At 44.9% G+C, this 13,810-nt stretch overlaps 1 protein-coding gene across 1 annotated transcript in view; it reads right to left on the reverse strand.

The window, feature by feature from the left end:
• CWF19L2 (CWF19 like cell cycle control factor 2) overlaps window positions 1–13,810 on the reverse strand; it is a 198,483-nt gene that overhangs the window by 94,517 nt on the left and 90,156 nt on the right. Inside the window, exon 11 of the mRNA XM_069759126.1 lies at window positions 9,200–9,325. Coding sequence (XP_069615227.1) covers window positions 9,200–9,325 — 126 coding nt within the window. The remainder of the gene's footprint in view (window positions 1–9,199; window positions 9,326–13,810) is intronic.

A 13,810-nucleotide genomic window follows, 5' to 3' on the forward strand; every position in this document is an offset into this window, starting at 1 on the left:
TGTCTGCTGAGCCGTGTATCTAATCCTATCCTGTGTGATACTGTCTGCTGAGCCGTGTATCTAATCCTATCCTGTGTGATACTGTCTGCTGAGCCGTGTATCTAATCCTCCTGTGTGATACTGTCTGCTGAGCCGTGTATCTAATCCTCCTGTGGAATACTGACTGCTGAGCCGTGTATCTAATCCTCTCCTGTGTGATACTGTCTGCTGAGCCGTGTATCTAATCCTCTCCTGTGTAATACTGTCTGCTGAGCAGTGTATCTAATCCTATCCTGTGCTGACCTGTGTATCTAATCCTCCTGTGGAATACTGACTGCTGAGCCGTGTATCTAATCCTATCCTGTGCGATACTGTCTGGTGAGCCGTGTATCTAATCCTCTCCTGTGCGATACTGTCTGGTGAGCCGTGTATCTAATCCTCTCCTATGTGATACTGTCTGGTGAACCGTGTATCTAATCCTATCCTGTGCGGACCTGTGTATCTAAGGCTATGTGCACACGTCTGGATTTTTAGCGTTTTTTTTTTTTGCGGAATTTCGCCATAAAAACGCTATAAATCCGGTAAAAAAACGCTAACATTATGCATCCTATCATTTAGAATGCATTCCGCATTTTTTGTGCAGATGTTAGCGTTTTTTTCCGCAAAAAAAACGCATACCGCAAAAAATCCGGACATGCTCTATCTTTTTGCGGATTTTTTGCGGATTTCCTATCAAAAAGGACATTCCGGAGAATAAAAAAAAAGCAAAAAATCCATGCAAAAAACGCGCAAATTCCGCGAGAAATCCGCGCAAAAAAAGCACGCGGATTTCTGGCAGAATTCTCAGGATTATGTCAGGAAAAAATCCTGACGTGTGCACATAGCCTAATCCTGTGAAATACTGACTGCTGAGCCGTGTATCTAATCCTCTCCTGTGTGATACTGTCTGCTGAGCCGTGTATCTAATCCTATCCTGTGTGATACTGTCTGGTGAACCGTGTATCTAATCCTCTCCTATGCACTCCTCTCCCCCCGTATATCTTTCCCCATTGCACACACAACTCAATGCGTGCGATAACAGGAGCTGCGAGCGTCATGCTGTATTATGGCATTATGTGAGATCTATATGACGGTATTATGTGATCTGTATGGTGGTATTATGCTTGATCAGTATTGTGAGAATTATATGGTGGTATTGTGTGTGATCAATATGGTGGTATTATGTGAGAACACTGGCAGCATTATGTGTGATCTATATGGCGGTATTATGTGAGAACACTATGGCAGTATTATGTGTGATCTATATGGTGGTATGTGAGAACACTGGTGGTATTATGTGTGATCTATATGGCGGTATTATGTGAGAACACTATGGCAGTATTATGTGTGATCTATATGGCGGTATGTGAGAACACTGGTGGTATTATGTGTGATCTATATGGCGGTATTATGTGAGAACACTATGGCAGTATTATGTGCGATCTATATGGTGGTATGTGAGAACACTGGCAGTATTATGTGTGATCTATATGGTGGTATGTGAGAACACTGGCGGTATTATGTGTGATCTATATGGTGGTATGTGAGAACACTGGCGGTATTATGTGTGATCTATATGGTGGTATGTGAGAACACTGGTGGTATTATGTGTGATCTATATGGCGGTATTATGTGAGAACACTATGGCAGTATTATGTGTTAGGCTGGGTTCCCATTGCGTTATGGGACCGCGTTTAACGGACAGCGTTGCACGGCGAAATTAACGCCGTGCAACGCGTCCGTTAACGCGCCCATTGAAGGCAATGGGAACGCGCTTCACTAGCGCGTGCCATGTTCGGCACGCGCTAGCGACGCGCCGGTGATTCCTGGCGCGCCGCGGACGCTGCTTGCAGCGTCCGAGGCGCGCCCGCGGTCCGTTCCCCGCTCTCGCAGATCGGGGATCTGCGAGAGCGGGGACGTTACCGCGACCGCAGCCCCATAGAAAACATTGCGTTAGTGCAATCCATTTAGCGCTAGCGGATTGCGCTAACGCAATGTGACCCTAGCCTTATCTATATGGCGGTATGTGAGAACACTGGCGGTATTATGTGTGATCTATATGGTGGTATTATGTGAGAACTGTATGACAGTATTGTGTGATCTATTTGATAGTATTGTGTGTGATCTATATGGCGGTATTATGTGAGAACACTGGCAGCATTATGTGTGATCTATATGGCGATATTATGTGAGAACACTATGGCAGTATTATCTTCAGAAAGCGGACCCATTCTATGGTGGTTCTGGCTGAGCACCTGCACGCGGGTCTGGGGTAATAGAGGGTAAAGCATGACCTCCAGTTAGGTGTAGTCAGGGGAAGGCTGGTGAGGCAGCTGAAGAGAGGGGTCTCATTTTTATCGTTACTATATGGCTACATTTCCTTCCCAGCGTCACCCTGTACTTCGCCTGTCGCCTCGCTTTCACACATCGCCAGGACAGGATGGAGAAGACAGGATCTGAGGAGGGGAATGGGGTCTGCATGCAAAGTCTGGATCAGACCAGGCCATCAATCCACAGAAATGTTTCCTGGATTTCTGTGGAGCAGACGGTCCATCCATGTGTATAAAAGACAGCGCTCTATGTACAATCCCTGGCTGCTCCGCGCACCAAACAGGGGGCCCCTATAGACCAACACACTGCTCTCCTGAAATACTCTGTGCTGCTGTCACCCTGCTCCCTCCACCACATATCTCCCAGAATCCTTGCTGCCTGCCATCCTCGGTGACTGTCTACTTGTCAGTATAAGGCTGCTTTCACACTAGCGTCGGTACGGGCCCGTTGCAGTGCGTCATACCGACGCATGCTGTGAAAGAAATGCCTGACGTGGGCAGCAGAAGCAGTCTTACGACGCTTCCGCTGCCCCATTGTAAGGTTTGGGCATGAGGGGGCGGAGTTTCGGCTGTGCATGCGCGGTCGAAAATGGTGGACTCGACGCACAAACGTTACATGTAACTTTTTTTGTGGCGGCGGTCCACCAAAACATGACGCAACCGTCGCACGACAGTTGTGACGTGTGGCAATATGTCGCAATACGTCGGTAATGTTAGTCTATGGGGAAAAAACGCATCCTGCAGACAACTTTGCAGGATGCGTTTTTTCTCCTGAATGACGCATTGCAACGTACAGCCAACAACGCTAGTGTGAAAGTAGCCTAAGGCTGCCGTCCACTATCAGTATTTGGTCAGTATTTTACCTCAGTATTTGTAGCCAAAACCAGGAGTGGGTGATAAATATAGAAGTGGTGCATATGTTTCTATTATACTTTTCCTCTATTTGTTCCACTCCTGGTTTTGGCTTACAAATACTGAGGTAAAATACTGACCAAATACTGCTAGTGTGACGGCAGCCATACTCTGCAGTCACCAACAAAATGGCTGCTCACTGGGTTCCTGAATATCATCCTCTCTAATCCCTTAGCAAACACCCAGAAGGGGAGGAGAGGAGACATCACACAGGTCAGCAGACTCCGCCCATAATTACTGCAGTGCTGTAATGTGAGCTATTTGTACACTAGATTTTTCTGAAATTTCAGCAGCTGCTCCCCCTAGTGTTGAAAAGTGGAAATTCCAAAACTTTTCAAATTATTTTTCATATTTTACTAAATTATAAACAAATGATAATATTTTTTTTTAAGAAAATGTAATCATTAATTCTTTACATTTTTACAATTTATGAAAAAAAAAATTTTTTGATGGCACCTTCCCTTTAAAGGGGTTCTACGGGCTAAATACAATGTTTGAGAGCTTGGGTTCGGTGAAAACTACAAACTCTCCAATATGCGCCTGCTGTCGCCACCGTGGAGCCAGTGCGGGTCATGCCACGGTGATGACGCCACTTTTCTCCTACAACCACTACAGTCTGTGATTGGCTGCAGCAGTCAGGTGAACTCAATCGTGCGTCATAAATATACAAGCCACCAGACCACTGCGGCCAATCAAAGGTCCAAGCGGTACTGTGACAGGGGAGGGGTGATATCATCACTTCTGATTACTTAAAAGGTATTGTATTAGATGGCAAAAATGTGCTTTCTCCCTGACACAGCGCCTCTCTAGTCCATAGGTTTTGTCTGGTATTGCAGCTTAGCCACGTTCACTTTACTAGGGCTGAGCAGCAAAACAATACTCAACATAAAGCCAAGAGGGAGCTGTTACTAGAAGGAAGCTAAATTGTTCTACTATTGAACAATTCCTTAAAGGGAACCTGTCACATTGTATATACAGTCCGATCTTAGGTCAGCAATGAACACAGAAGAAGCTGAGAAAAATGGTATGTAAGAAATGATTCAGTATAACTTGGATTATATTCATATTATATTCATTGAAATCAAATCACTCCTTTTGTATTCACCAGCCCAGTGGGCGGCCCTGTTTACGGGGCCAGTGGGCGGCCCTGTTTACGAGGCCAGTGGGCGGCCCCGTTTACGAGGCCAGTGGGTGGCCCTGTTTACGAGGCCAGTGGGTGGCCCTGTTTACGAGGCCAGTGGGCGGCCCTGTTCACGAGGCCAGTGGGCGGCCCTGTTCACGAGGCCAGTGGGCGGCCCTGTTCACGAGGCCAGTGGGCGGCCCTGTTCACGAGGCCAGTGGGCGGCCCTGTTCACGAGGCCAGTGGGCGGCCCTGTTCACGAGGCCAGTGGGCGGCACTGTTTATGAGGCCAGTGGGCGGCACTGTTTATGAGGCCAGTGGGCGGCCCTGTTCACGAGGCCAGTGGGCGGCCCTGTTCACGAGGCCAGTGGGCGGCCCTGTTCACGAGGCCAGTGGGCGGCCCTGTTCACGAGGCCAGTGGGCGGCCCTGTTCACGAGGCCAGTGGGCGGCCCTGTTCACGAGGCCAGTGGGCGGCCCTGTTCACGAGGCCAGTGGGCGGCCCTGTTCACGAGGCCAGTGGGCGGCACTGTTTATGAGGCCAGTGGGCGGCACTGTTTATGAGGCCAGTGGGCGGCCCTGTTCACGAGGCCAGTGGGCGGCCCTGTTCACGAGGCCAGTGGGCGGCCCTGTTCACGAGGCCAGTGGGCGGCCCTGTTCACGAGGCCAGTGGGCGGCCCTGTTCACGAGGCCAGTGGGCGGCCCTGTTCACGAGGCCAGTGGGCGGCCCTGTTCACGAGGCCAGTGGGCGGCCCTGTTCACGAGGCCAGTGGGCGGCCCTGTTCACGAGGCCCTATTAGTGATTGACAGCTATATCTGCTACCCAATTTATACTCTAATTTAACCCTAAAAATGTAAACAGGTTAACCCTCCTTAAAATCTCTACAACATAACCGCTTCTCTAAGCTTCCTAGAGAAGGGCGAAGTAGTCTGTTAATAAGCAACACCATAGCAAACTGGAAACCCAGGAGGGAAATTTTCCAGCTACCTTTCTTTACAAGAACACAAGTAATGGAGGTCACCCAGATATCCAGCAAGGTCTGGATAATAGTCTATATAACATATGGAAGGAGAAGGTCATCAAGCTAGTGACACACGTGACATACATATTTGAGAAAAGATATCTGAGCCTCTCTAAACTCAAAATGAAATATGATTTCCTGCTTAATTTCTTCCTTATAGTCAGGGAATACATTTTTTTTTTTACGGGTCAGAATTAGAAAGGTCTCTGAATTTTGATCTTCTACCGAAGGACATTCTCTATCCTCCATCAATACAAGATTGTGAGATAATATCCCTACAAAATATCAATTATTCATTCCACTCCCTGATTTGACAACAAAAATATTGGCTGGAGAAAAGTCTGTAAAACAGTTGGAAATGAATGTTGGTGAGAAACCCTCTTTAAAGCGAACCTGTCACCATGAATTTTAAGTCCAATTTGCAGGCCCCATGTTATAGAGTAGGGGAGCCGAGCAGATGGACATATAGATTTGAAAGAAAAGGAAATTCAGTATAACTTGAGCTTTATTCATTTAATCCTCTGCTCTTTCTGGAATGTTCTGTTCTATCAATTATTGACCTTCCTCAGTCCGGTGGGTGGTCCCATCAGTGATTGATCATCCTCAGTCCAGTGGGTGGTCCCATCAGTGATTGATCATCCTCAGTCCAGTGGGTGGTCACATCAGTGATTGACCATCTTCAGTCCAGTGGGTGGTCTCATCAGTGATTGACCATCCTCAGTCCAGTGGGTGGTCTCATCAGTGATTGACCTTCCTCAGTCCAGTGGGTGGTCCCATCAGTGATTGACAATCCTCAGTCCAGTGGGTGGTCCTATTAGTGATTGACCATCCTCTGTCCAGTGGGCGTTCCCATCAGTGATTGACATCCCCAGTAAAGTGGGCGGTCCTATCATTGATTGACTACCTATGGTCCAGTGGGCGGTCCTATCTAACCACTCACAGTCTAGTGGGCGTTCCTATCAGTGATTGACAGTTATTACTGCACCCACACATACACAAAGAAAGTGGTCAGTCACTGATAGGATCGCCCACTCTACTAAAAATCCAAAAATTGTAAGATTCTTCTATACTGATGAGGGGGGAGCAGCTCTGCATCTAGCTCCTCTCTACATAGGAGATGACAGTTGCCATTGATAACATTGATCAGTCCTGGAGGAGAAAGAAGCAGATTTCTCTGATAAGATATATTACACAGTTTTTTTTCCCGTGTATTATTAATTTATGGAATTAAAAAATAAAATGGCGGTTACTCTTTAAGGTAATTTTCCATGCCACTATAGATTGTCCAACACCAGTTATCCACAACTTTATAGCAGCCAAAAGATGCCCATGACCTAGTCACATTACAGAGCGGGGTCACCGAGTGCTGAGGATCAAAGGGCAGAAAGTCACCAACACTCTGCTGACGCCATAACTGCAGAGTCTGATTTTCTAGCTCCTTTATCAGCTTAGATTTACACATTGGGACTAGATGAACAGAGCCATCTCTTCATTATTAGATTTGCCTGGCTATCCTGCACAAGAGACCTAGTCAGGCAGTGATAATATCCTGCTAATGAAACACTGATTGTATTGAAACTACACCATGTTTCAAATTATTATGCAAATTGGATTTAAGTGTCAAAGATTCAATTGTTTTGTTTTTCAAATAAACTCGTGAATGTTATTGTGTCTCAGGGCTCAATGGATCACGGAAATCAATCTTAAACACATGTGATAATTAGTTTTCCAGATTATTCTAATTAAAGGAAAACTACTTAAAAATGATGTTCCACATTATTAAGCAGGCAACAGGTTTCAAGTAATATGGGAATTAAAAAGGATCTCTCTGCTGCTGAAAAGCGTTAAATAGTGTAAGGCCTTGGAGAAGGTATGAAAACATTAGATATTTCCCGAAAACTTAAGCATGATCATCATACTGTGAAGAGATTTGTGACTGAAACAGAGCACAGAGAGTTCATGCAGATAAAGGCATAATTAGGAAGGTTTCGGCCAGACAAATTCATTGGATTAAGAGAGCAGCTGCCAAAATACCATTACAAAGCAGCAAAAAAAGCTGCTGGTGCCTCTGGAGTCCCTCGAACCTCAAGGTGTAGGATCCTTCAAAGGCTTGCTGTGGTGCATAAACCTACTATGCGGCCACCCCTAAACAGTGTTCACAAGCAGAAATGGTTGCAGTGGGCCCAGACATACATGAAGACTAATTTCCAAACAGTCTTGTTTACTGATGAATGTCGAGCAACCCTGGATGGTCCAGATGGATGGAGTAGTGGATGGTTGGTGGATGGCCACCATGTCCCAACAAGACTGCGACGTCAGCAAAGAGGTGAAGGAGTCATGTTTAGGGCCGGAATCATGGGGAAACTGTTGGTAGGGTCCTTTAAGGTTCCTGAAGGTGTGAAAATGACATCTGCAAAGTATACAGAGTTTCTGACTGACAACTTTCTTCATTGCATGACAATGCCCCATCTCATGCTGCAAATAATACCTCTGAGTCATTGGCTGCTATGGGCATAAAAGGAGATAAACTCATGGTGTGGCCACCATCTTCCCCTGACCTCAACCCTATAGAAAACCTTTGGAGTATCATCAAGCACAAGATCTATGAGGGTGGGAGGCAGTTCACATCAAAACAGCGGCTCTGGGAGGATATTCTGACTTCATGCAAAGAAATACAAGCAGAAACTCTCCAAAAACTCACAAGTTCAATGGATGTAAGAATTGTGAAGGTGATATCAAAGAAGGGTCCTATGTAACATGTAACTTGGCCTGTTAGGAGGTTTTGGAGTTAAATAGCTTTTTTATTCAGTGAATGTGACCTCCTAATGCTGAAAATTCCTCAAATGAGCATTTTCAGTCCTTTAAAACATATCAAATGTTTAGAAATTCTACTGTGCTTAATAATTTGGAACAGTGCATTTTGAGTTTTTATTCATTTTGGAGATTATACTGTCATCATTGGGAGGTTTCTTCAATAAAATTTGATGTATACTCTAAGGGGTGATGACTTATTAGACTGACTGTCATTTGCACCGACCATTTTGGAAAATCCGAGAAAAATGTCATTTGCATAATAATTTGGAACATGGTGTACAATTCACAACCTAATCAGTGACACATTTCTTCGGGTCACTTGCCCTATATTTCGTAGGGTCACTTGCCCTATATTTCGTAGGGTCACTTGCCCTATATTTCGTAGGGTCACTTGCCCTATATTTCGTAGGGTCACTTGCCCTATATTATGCTAAATAGCACAAACCTGCTGACTAATTCACTTTAAAGGTCTTAGATGGAACAACATCTTTAAGAAAAGAACATGAGGGTAAGAAGATAACGAAGCTAGACATGTGTGACATCTGATCCTAAGGCTATGTGCACACGTTGCAGATTTGACTGTGGAATTTTCTGTGCAGATTCTACATTCCTTTCCAGAAAACGCAAGTTAGAATCTGCGTCTTTTTTTGGTTTGTGCACACGTTGCAGATTTTTGTGCATATTTCTTCCTTTTTTTCCCCCTGCAGATTTCTATTATGGAATGGGTGCAGAAATGCAGCAGATCTGCACCAAGAATTGACATGCTCCTTTTTTGAATCTCCTGCATTGTACTGTAAATCACTTGCAGATCTGCAGCGGAAAAAAAAGCTGCAGATCTGCAGGAAATCTGCAACGTGTGCACATAGCCTAAAGCATCCAGCACCTAATGTTACCTTCTGGAGAGCAATGCAACACAGGAATATGGATCCTGGATATTTGGGTACATCAATAGTGCCAAAAACTGAAGAAAAAAAAAAACAATTACCAGTTGTCTTTTTCGCCTTCCTCCCCGCGGCTCTGCAGGACCCGCCATGGAGTTCACTGGCCACGCTCTACCAGACAGGTCGGTTTTCACCAGCAGAACTTCTTGGTCTTCTCCAGCTTTGGATTTCTGCAAAGAAGCAAGAAAACAAAGAACCAAATCATCATCATCATCTTCCATCTACTGTTGATAAGCAGCTCGCGCCTCGCACCCCGGCCTCATAATACATCTCCCAGACCATCCCATCCCCCCCATTACCAACGTCGGAGAAGATTACAGATTCCAGAACTTCCTAATAAAACTTTCAAGGTGTTGGAACAGTTTGAACTAAACATTTGTATGAAGCTCTTAAGTGGCGGCGCTGGACTTTTTCTTTCTGAAGTGGATATTAAATTATTCAGAAGTGCAGAAGGCGTTTAACATTTATTGCTAATGAATCTCGCTGTGTGTTTCTGCCCTTTAACAAAATGATTATGCCTCTTCTCTCACAGAGGAGGTTTTTCTTTTTTAATCAGTCGAAAGAAATAATTATAAAAAGTAAAATAGGAAGAAAAAAAATACCGTGAAAGCAGCGAGGACTTGGCCGTTATCTAGGAAGATGGTGAGCGTGAAGGGCAAGAGAGGCATCCGAGGTTATACCCAGCTGGTAAAGGAACATTTATACTTGCTTAAAGGAGTCGTCTAGGACTTGGACATTGATGACTTCTCTTAAGAAAAGGGCATCAATATCAGATTGGTGGTGGCCCAACTACTGGCACCGATCAGATGTTTGCAGGGCCCATGCCAGCCAGAAGGAAGCTGAGCTTGGCCAATAGTTTGGAAGGACACACAGTATGATGGTCGTGGTTATAGTAGGATGCCCATTGTACCCAAAATGGCCTATGAACACTCCCAGCTCACATTAGAGACAAAATCAACTTTTGACCCAACAAATGATCTCCTGGAAACTGCGGTAAATCATGGAAAAGCGACAGCAGAGGATCCAAAGTGCTCCACTCCTCAGAGGTAGGAACGCATCTCTGCACAGTCTATTCCAAGAGGCGGTGGCTCTGACATGTTGAAATTTGGACATCCGGCCTGCAGACTCTGCAGGAGCGAAGGAGTGAGCTGCCCATCCCGACAGATCTACCAGGATACTACCACAAGCATTATGGACAGCTGCACAGTTCACTCAGCAAGTGTGAAGAGATTATGGACAGCTACACAGTTCACTCAGCGATTGTGAATGGATCTATGGACAGCTGCACAGTTCACTCAGCGATTGTGAATGGATCTATGGACAGCTGCACAGTTCACTCAGCGATTGTGAATGGATCTATGGACAGCTGCACAGTTCACTCAGCGATTGTGAAGGGATCTATGGACAGCTGCACAGTTCACTCAGCGATTGTGAAGAGATTATGGACAGCTGCACAGTTCACTCAGCAAGTGTGAAGAGATTATGGACAGCTGCACAGTTCACTCAGCGATTGTGAAATTATCTATGGACAGCTGCACAGTTCACTCAGCGATTGTGAAGGGATCTATGGACAGCTGCACAGTTCACTCAGCGATTGTGAAGGGATCTATGGACAGCTGCACAGTTCACTCAGCGATTGTGAAGGGATCTATGGACAGCTGCACAGTTCACTCAGCGATTGTGAAGAGATTATGGACAGCTGCACAGTTCACTCAGCAAGTGTGAAGAGATTATGGACAGCTGCACAGTTCACTCAGCGATTGTGAAATTATCTATGGACAGCTGCACAGTTCACTCAGCGATTGTGAAGGGATCTATGGACAGCTGCACAGTTCACTCAGCGATTGTGAAGAGCTTATGGACAGCTGCACAGTTCACTCAGCAAGTGTGAAGAGATTATGGACAGCTACACAGTTCACTCAGCGATTGTGAATGGATCTATGGACAGCTGCACAATTCACTCAGCGATTGTGAAGGGATCTATGGACAGCTGCACAGTTCACTCAGCGATTGTGAAGAGCTTATGGACAGCTGCACAGTTCACTCAGCAAGTGTGAAGAGATTATGGACAGCTACACAGTTCACTCAGCGATTGTGAATGGATCTATGGACAGCTGCACAATTCACTCAGCGATTGTGAAGGGATCTATGGACAGCTGCACAGTTGACTCAGCGATTGTCAAGAGATTATGGACAGCTGCACAGTTCACTCAGCGATTGTGAAATTATCTATGGACAGCTGCACAGTTCACTCAGCGATTGTGAAGGGATCTATGGACAGCTGCACAGTTCACTCAGCGATTGTGAAATTATCTATGGACAGCTGCACAGTTCACTCAGCGATTGTGAAGGGATCTATGGACAGCTGCACAGTTCACTCAGCGATTGTGAAGGGATCTATGGACAGCTGCACAGTTCACTCAGCGATTGTCAAGAGATTATGGACAGCTGCACAGTTCACTCAGCGATTGTGAAATTATCTATGGACAGCTGCACAGTTCACTCAGCGATTGTGAAATTATCTATGGACAGCTGCACAGTTCACTCAGCGATTGTGAAGGGATCTATGGACAGCTGCACAGTTCAACATCGTTGAGTGAAAAGCTTTTAGCGAGAACTTCCGCTAATCAATAAAGAGGTATTATATTAACAATAAGTTATCACCCATCCACAGGAAAGACGATACCTGGACTCTTCAGTGTTCACCAAAAAGGGGCACTTATGTCCACCATCTGAAAGAAGCGACAGCAGGCATAGTCTCAACCATCGGACCTTCAGCTATCTAGAAGTTTCATTCAATACCCCTTTATTGCGGAAGTCAGGGGGATTGGCATTTTTTGGGCTTTTGCCGACTATGGACAGTGGTGTTTTGCATAAAAGAAAAAAAAAAAAAAAAAAAAAGCTAAAACACGGATGTACAACAGCTGCCAAAATTAAAATAAATGTATTCGGTTATATGCAAAAAAAAAAAAAAAGTGTCAAGAGACAAGTGGATTTTTAATTCTATAGTTTACTGCTCGCTGCCCAGGTTTCCGGCCAGCTCACCTCTGCAGGTTATCAGTGCAGGACTTACATACACACTTTGCTATAGAGCTTGTGAGCGCTGCTCTGAAGCTGGCCGGATCACTGGATCGGCGAGTGCACAGTTCGGGGTCAGCAGCGCACCTGTGCCGCTGGCCCAAACTGTCAATAAATAGTTCATAAAGTGCTTTGTGGGATTGGAAAACAGCGCCACTCTTGTCCATGGGCTGTGTGTGGTATTGCAGGTCACAGTAATTCACTATATTTAAAAAAAAAAAAACCAGCAGAAATAAACCTATAAAAAAAAAAAAAAAAAAAAAAAAAAAATACACATGTAGAAATTCTAAAATGACGCTGAAGCAAAAAAAATGGATGAAGAGGCGACAGGGAGCGCCTCTGAAGCCGCAAAGAAATGAGCATGGAACAGTCGGCGACAGCGAGGGCGTTTAGTATGCCGGGAAAGGAGGACGCAGACATCGGCCACGTAATATCACACGAGAGACAAGATGCTAGAACACTTGGGAGACGCCACAAACAGAGCAATGAAAACCCCACAGTTTTTATTTTATTTCCTAATAACCCTCTGTCCTCTACGCACAGTTTTTTCCCTCTGGAAACTGGTTAAAGAAAAAAAACGAAAAAAAAAAAAAAAAACCCGTGAACCTTCAAAACAATAGGAAGAAAAAAAGAAAAGTACCATATCTAAAAGTAGAGAAAAAAAAAATGAAATTAATTCCGGCAGTTTAACCGCTGCTTGTGACATTGTATTTTATCATGGTGAAAACCCGATAAGACCACCCCGACCTCCCAATATCCGTGATTTACATTTCCAATGGTAAAAAATCATTAACTGAAATTATTAAATGTGATGTCGCTTATGAACAACACTTTTCCAGGAATTTTCAGAATTATCTTGTCTAAATGTAAACTTTTCTTCATATCCAGAGCTGAATTTATAATTCTGCTGGTTCTTGGATCACATGGTCTGCTGTGGTGCTGTAGTCACAATGTGCGGTAAAAAAAACAACAACATTAAAGGCCTCATACACCATAAATCAATGTTCCCCAACTCCGGTCCTCAAGAGCCACCAACAGGTCATGTTTTCAGGATTTCCTTAGTATTTCACAGGTGGTGGAATTATTGCCTGTCCTGCTGATGCAATTATCACCTGGGCAATACTAAGGAAATCCTGAAAACATGACCTGTTGGTGGCTTTTGAGGACCGGAGTTGGGGAACACTGCCATAAATAGTCACTGGAGGCAAGAGTGTTTCGCAGATAGGTTTTCATCCCGGCCGCTCTTGGCCAACAATGAGTGGGGCGCGGAGCTGCTGGACGACTCTGGAGGCAAATTGTCTAACCCAGGAACAAGGTATCGGGCATGTGGAATATTTATCTTGCCATAGATATCAACGTTTCACATAAATATTCATCCGATCCCGTCACAATCTGTTTTATCAGCGGGATAGTAACACTAGATGACTAAGTCTCACGTGCAGACCAGTCCAGCCAATGTGTAATCCTGCCCCCATCATGGATTGGCTATGACTCTACATTATTAGAAATCTATTAATACTGACAATATTCCCAAGTTTGAAAGTTAAAGTCCGCCCCACCAATTCTAAGAACCAGGG

Source organism: Ranitomeya imitator, chromosome 3, assembly GCF_032444005.1.
Source record: "Ranitomeya imitator isolate aRanImi1 chromosome 3, aRanImi1.pri, whole genome shotgun sequence".
In the NCBI taxonomy this organism is placed as follows: domain Eukaryota; kingdom Metazoa; phylum Chordata; class Amphibia; order Anura; family Dendrobatidae; genus Ranitomeya; species Ranitomeya imitator.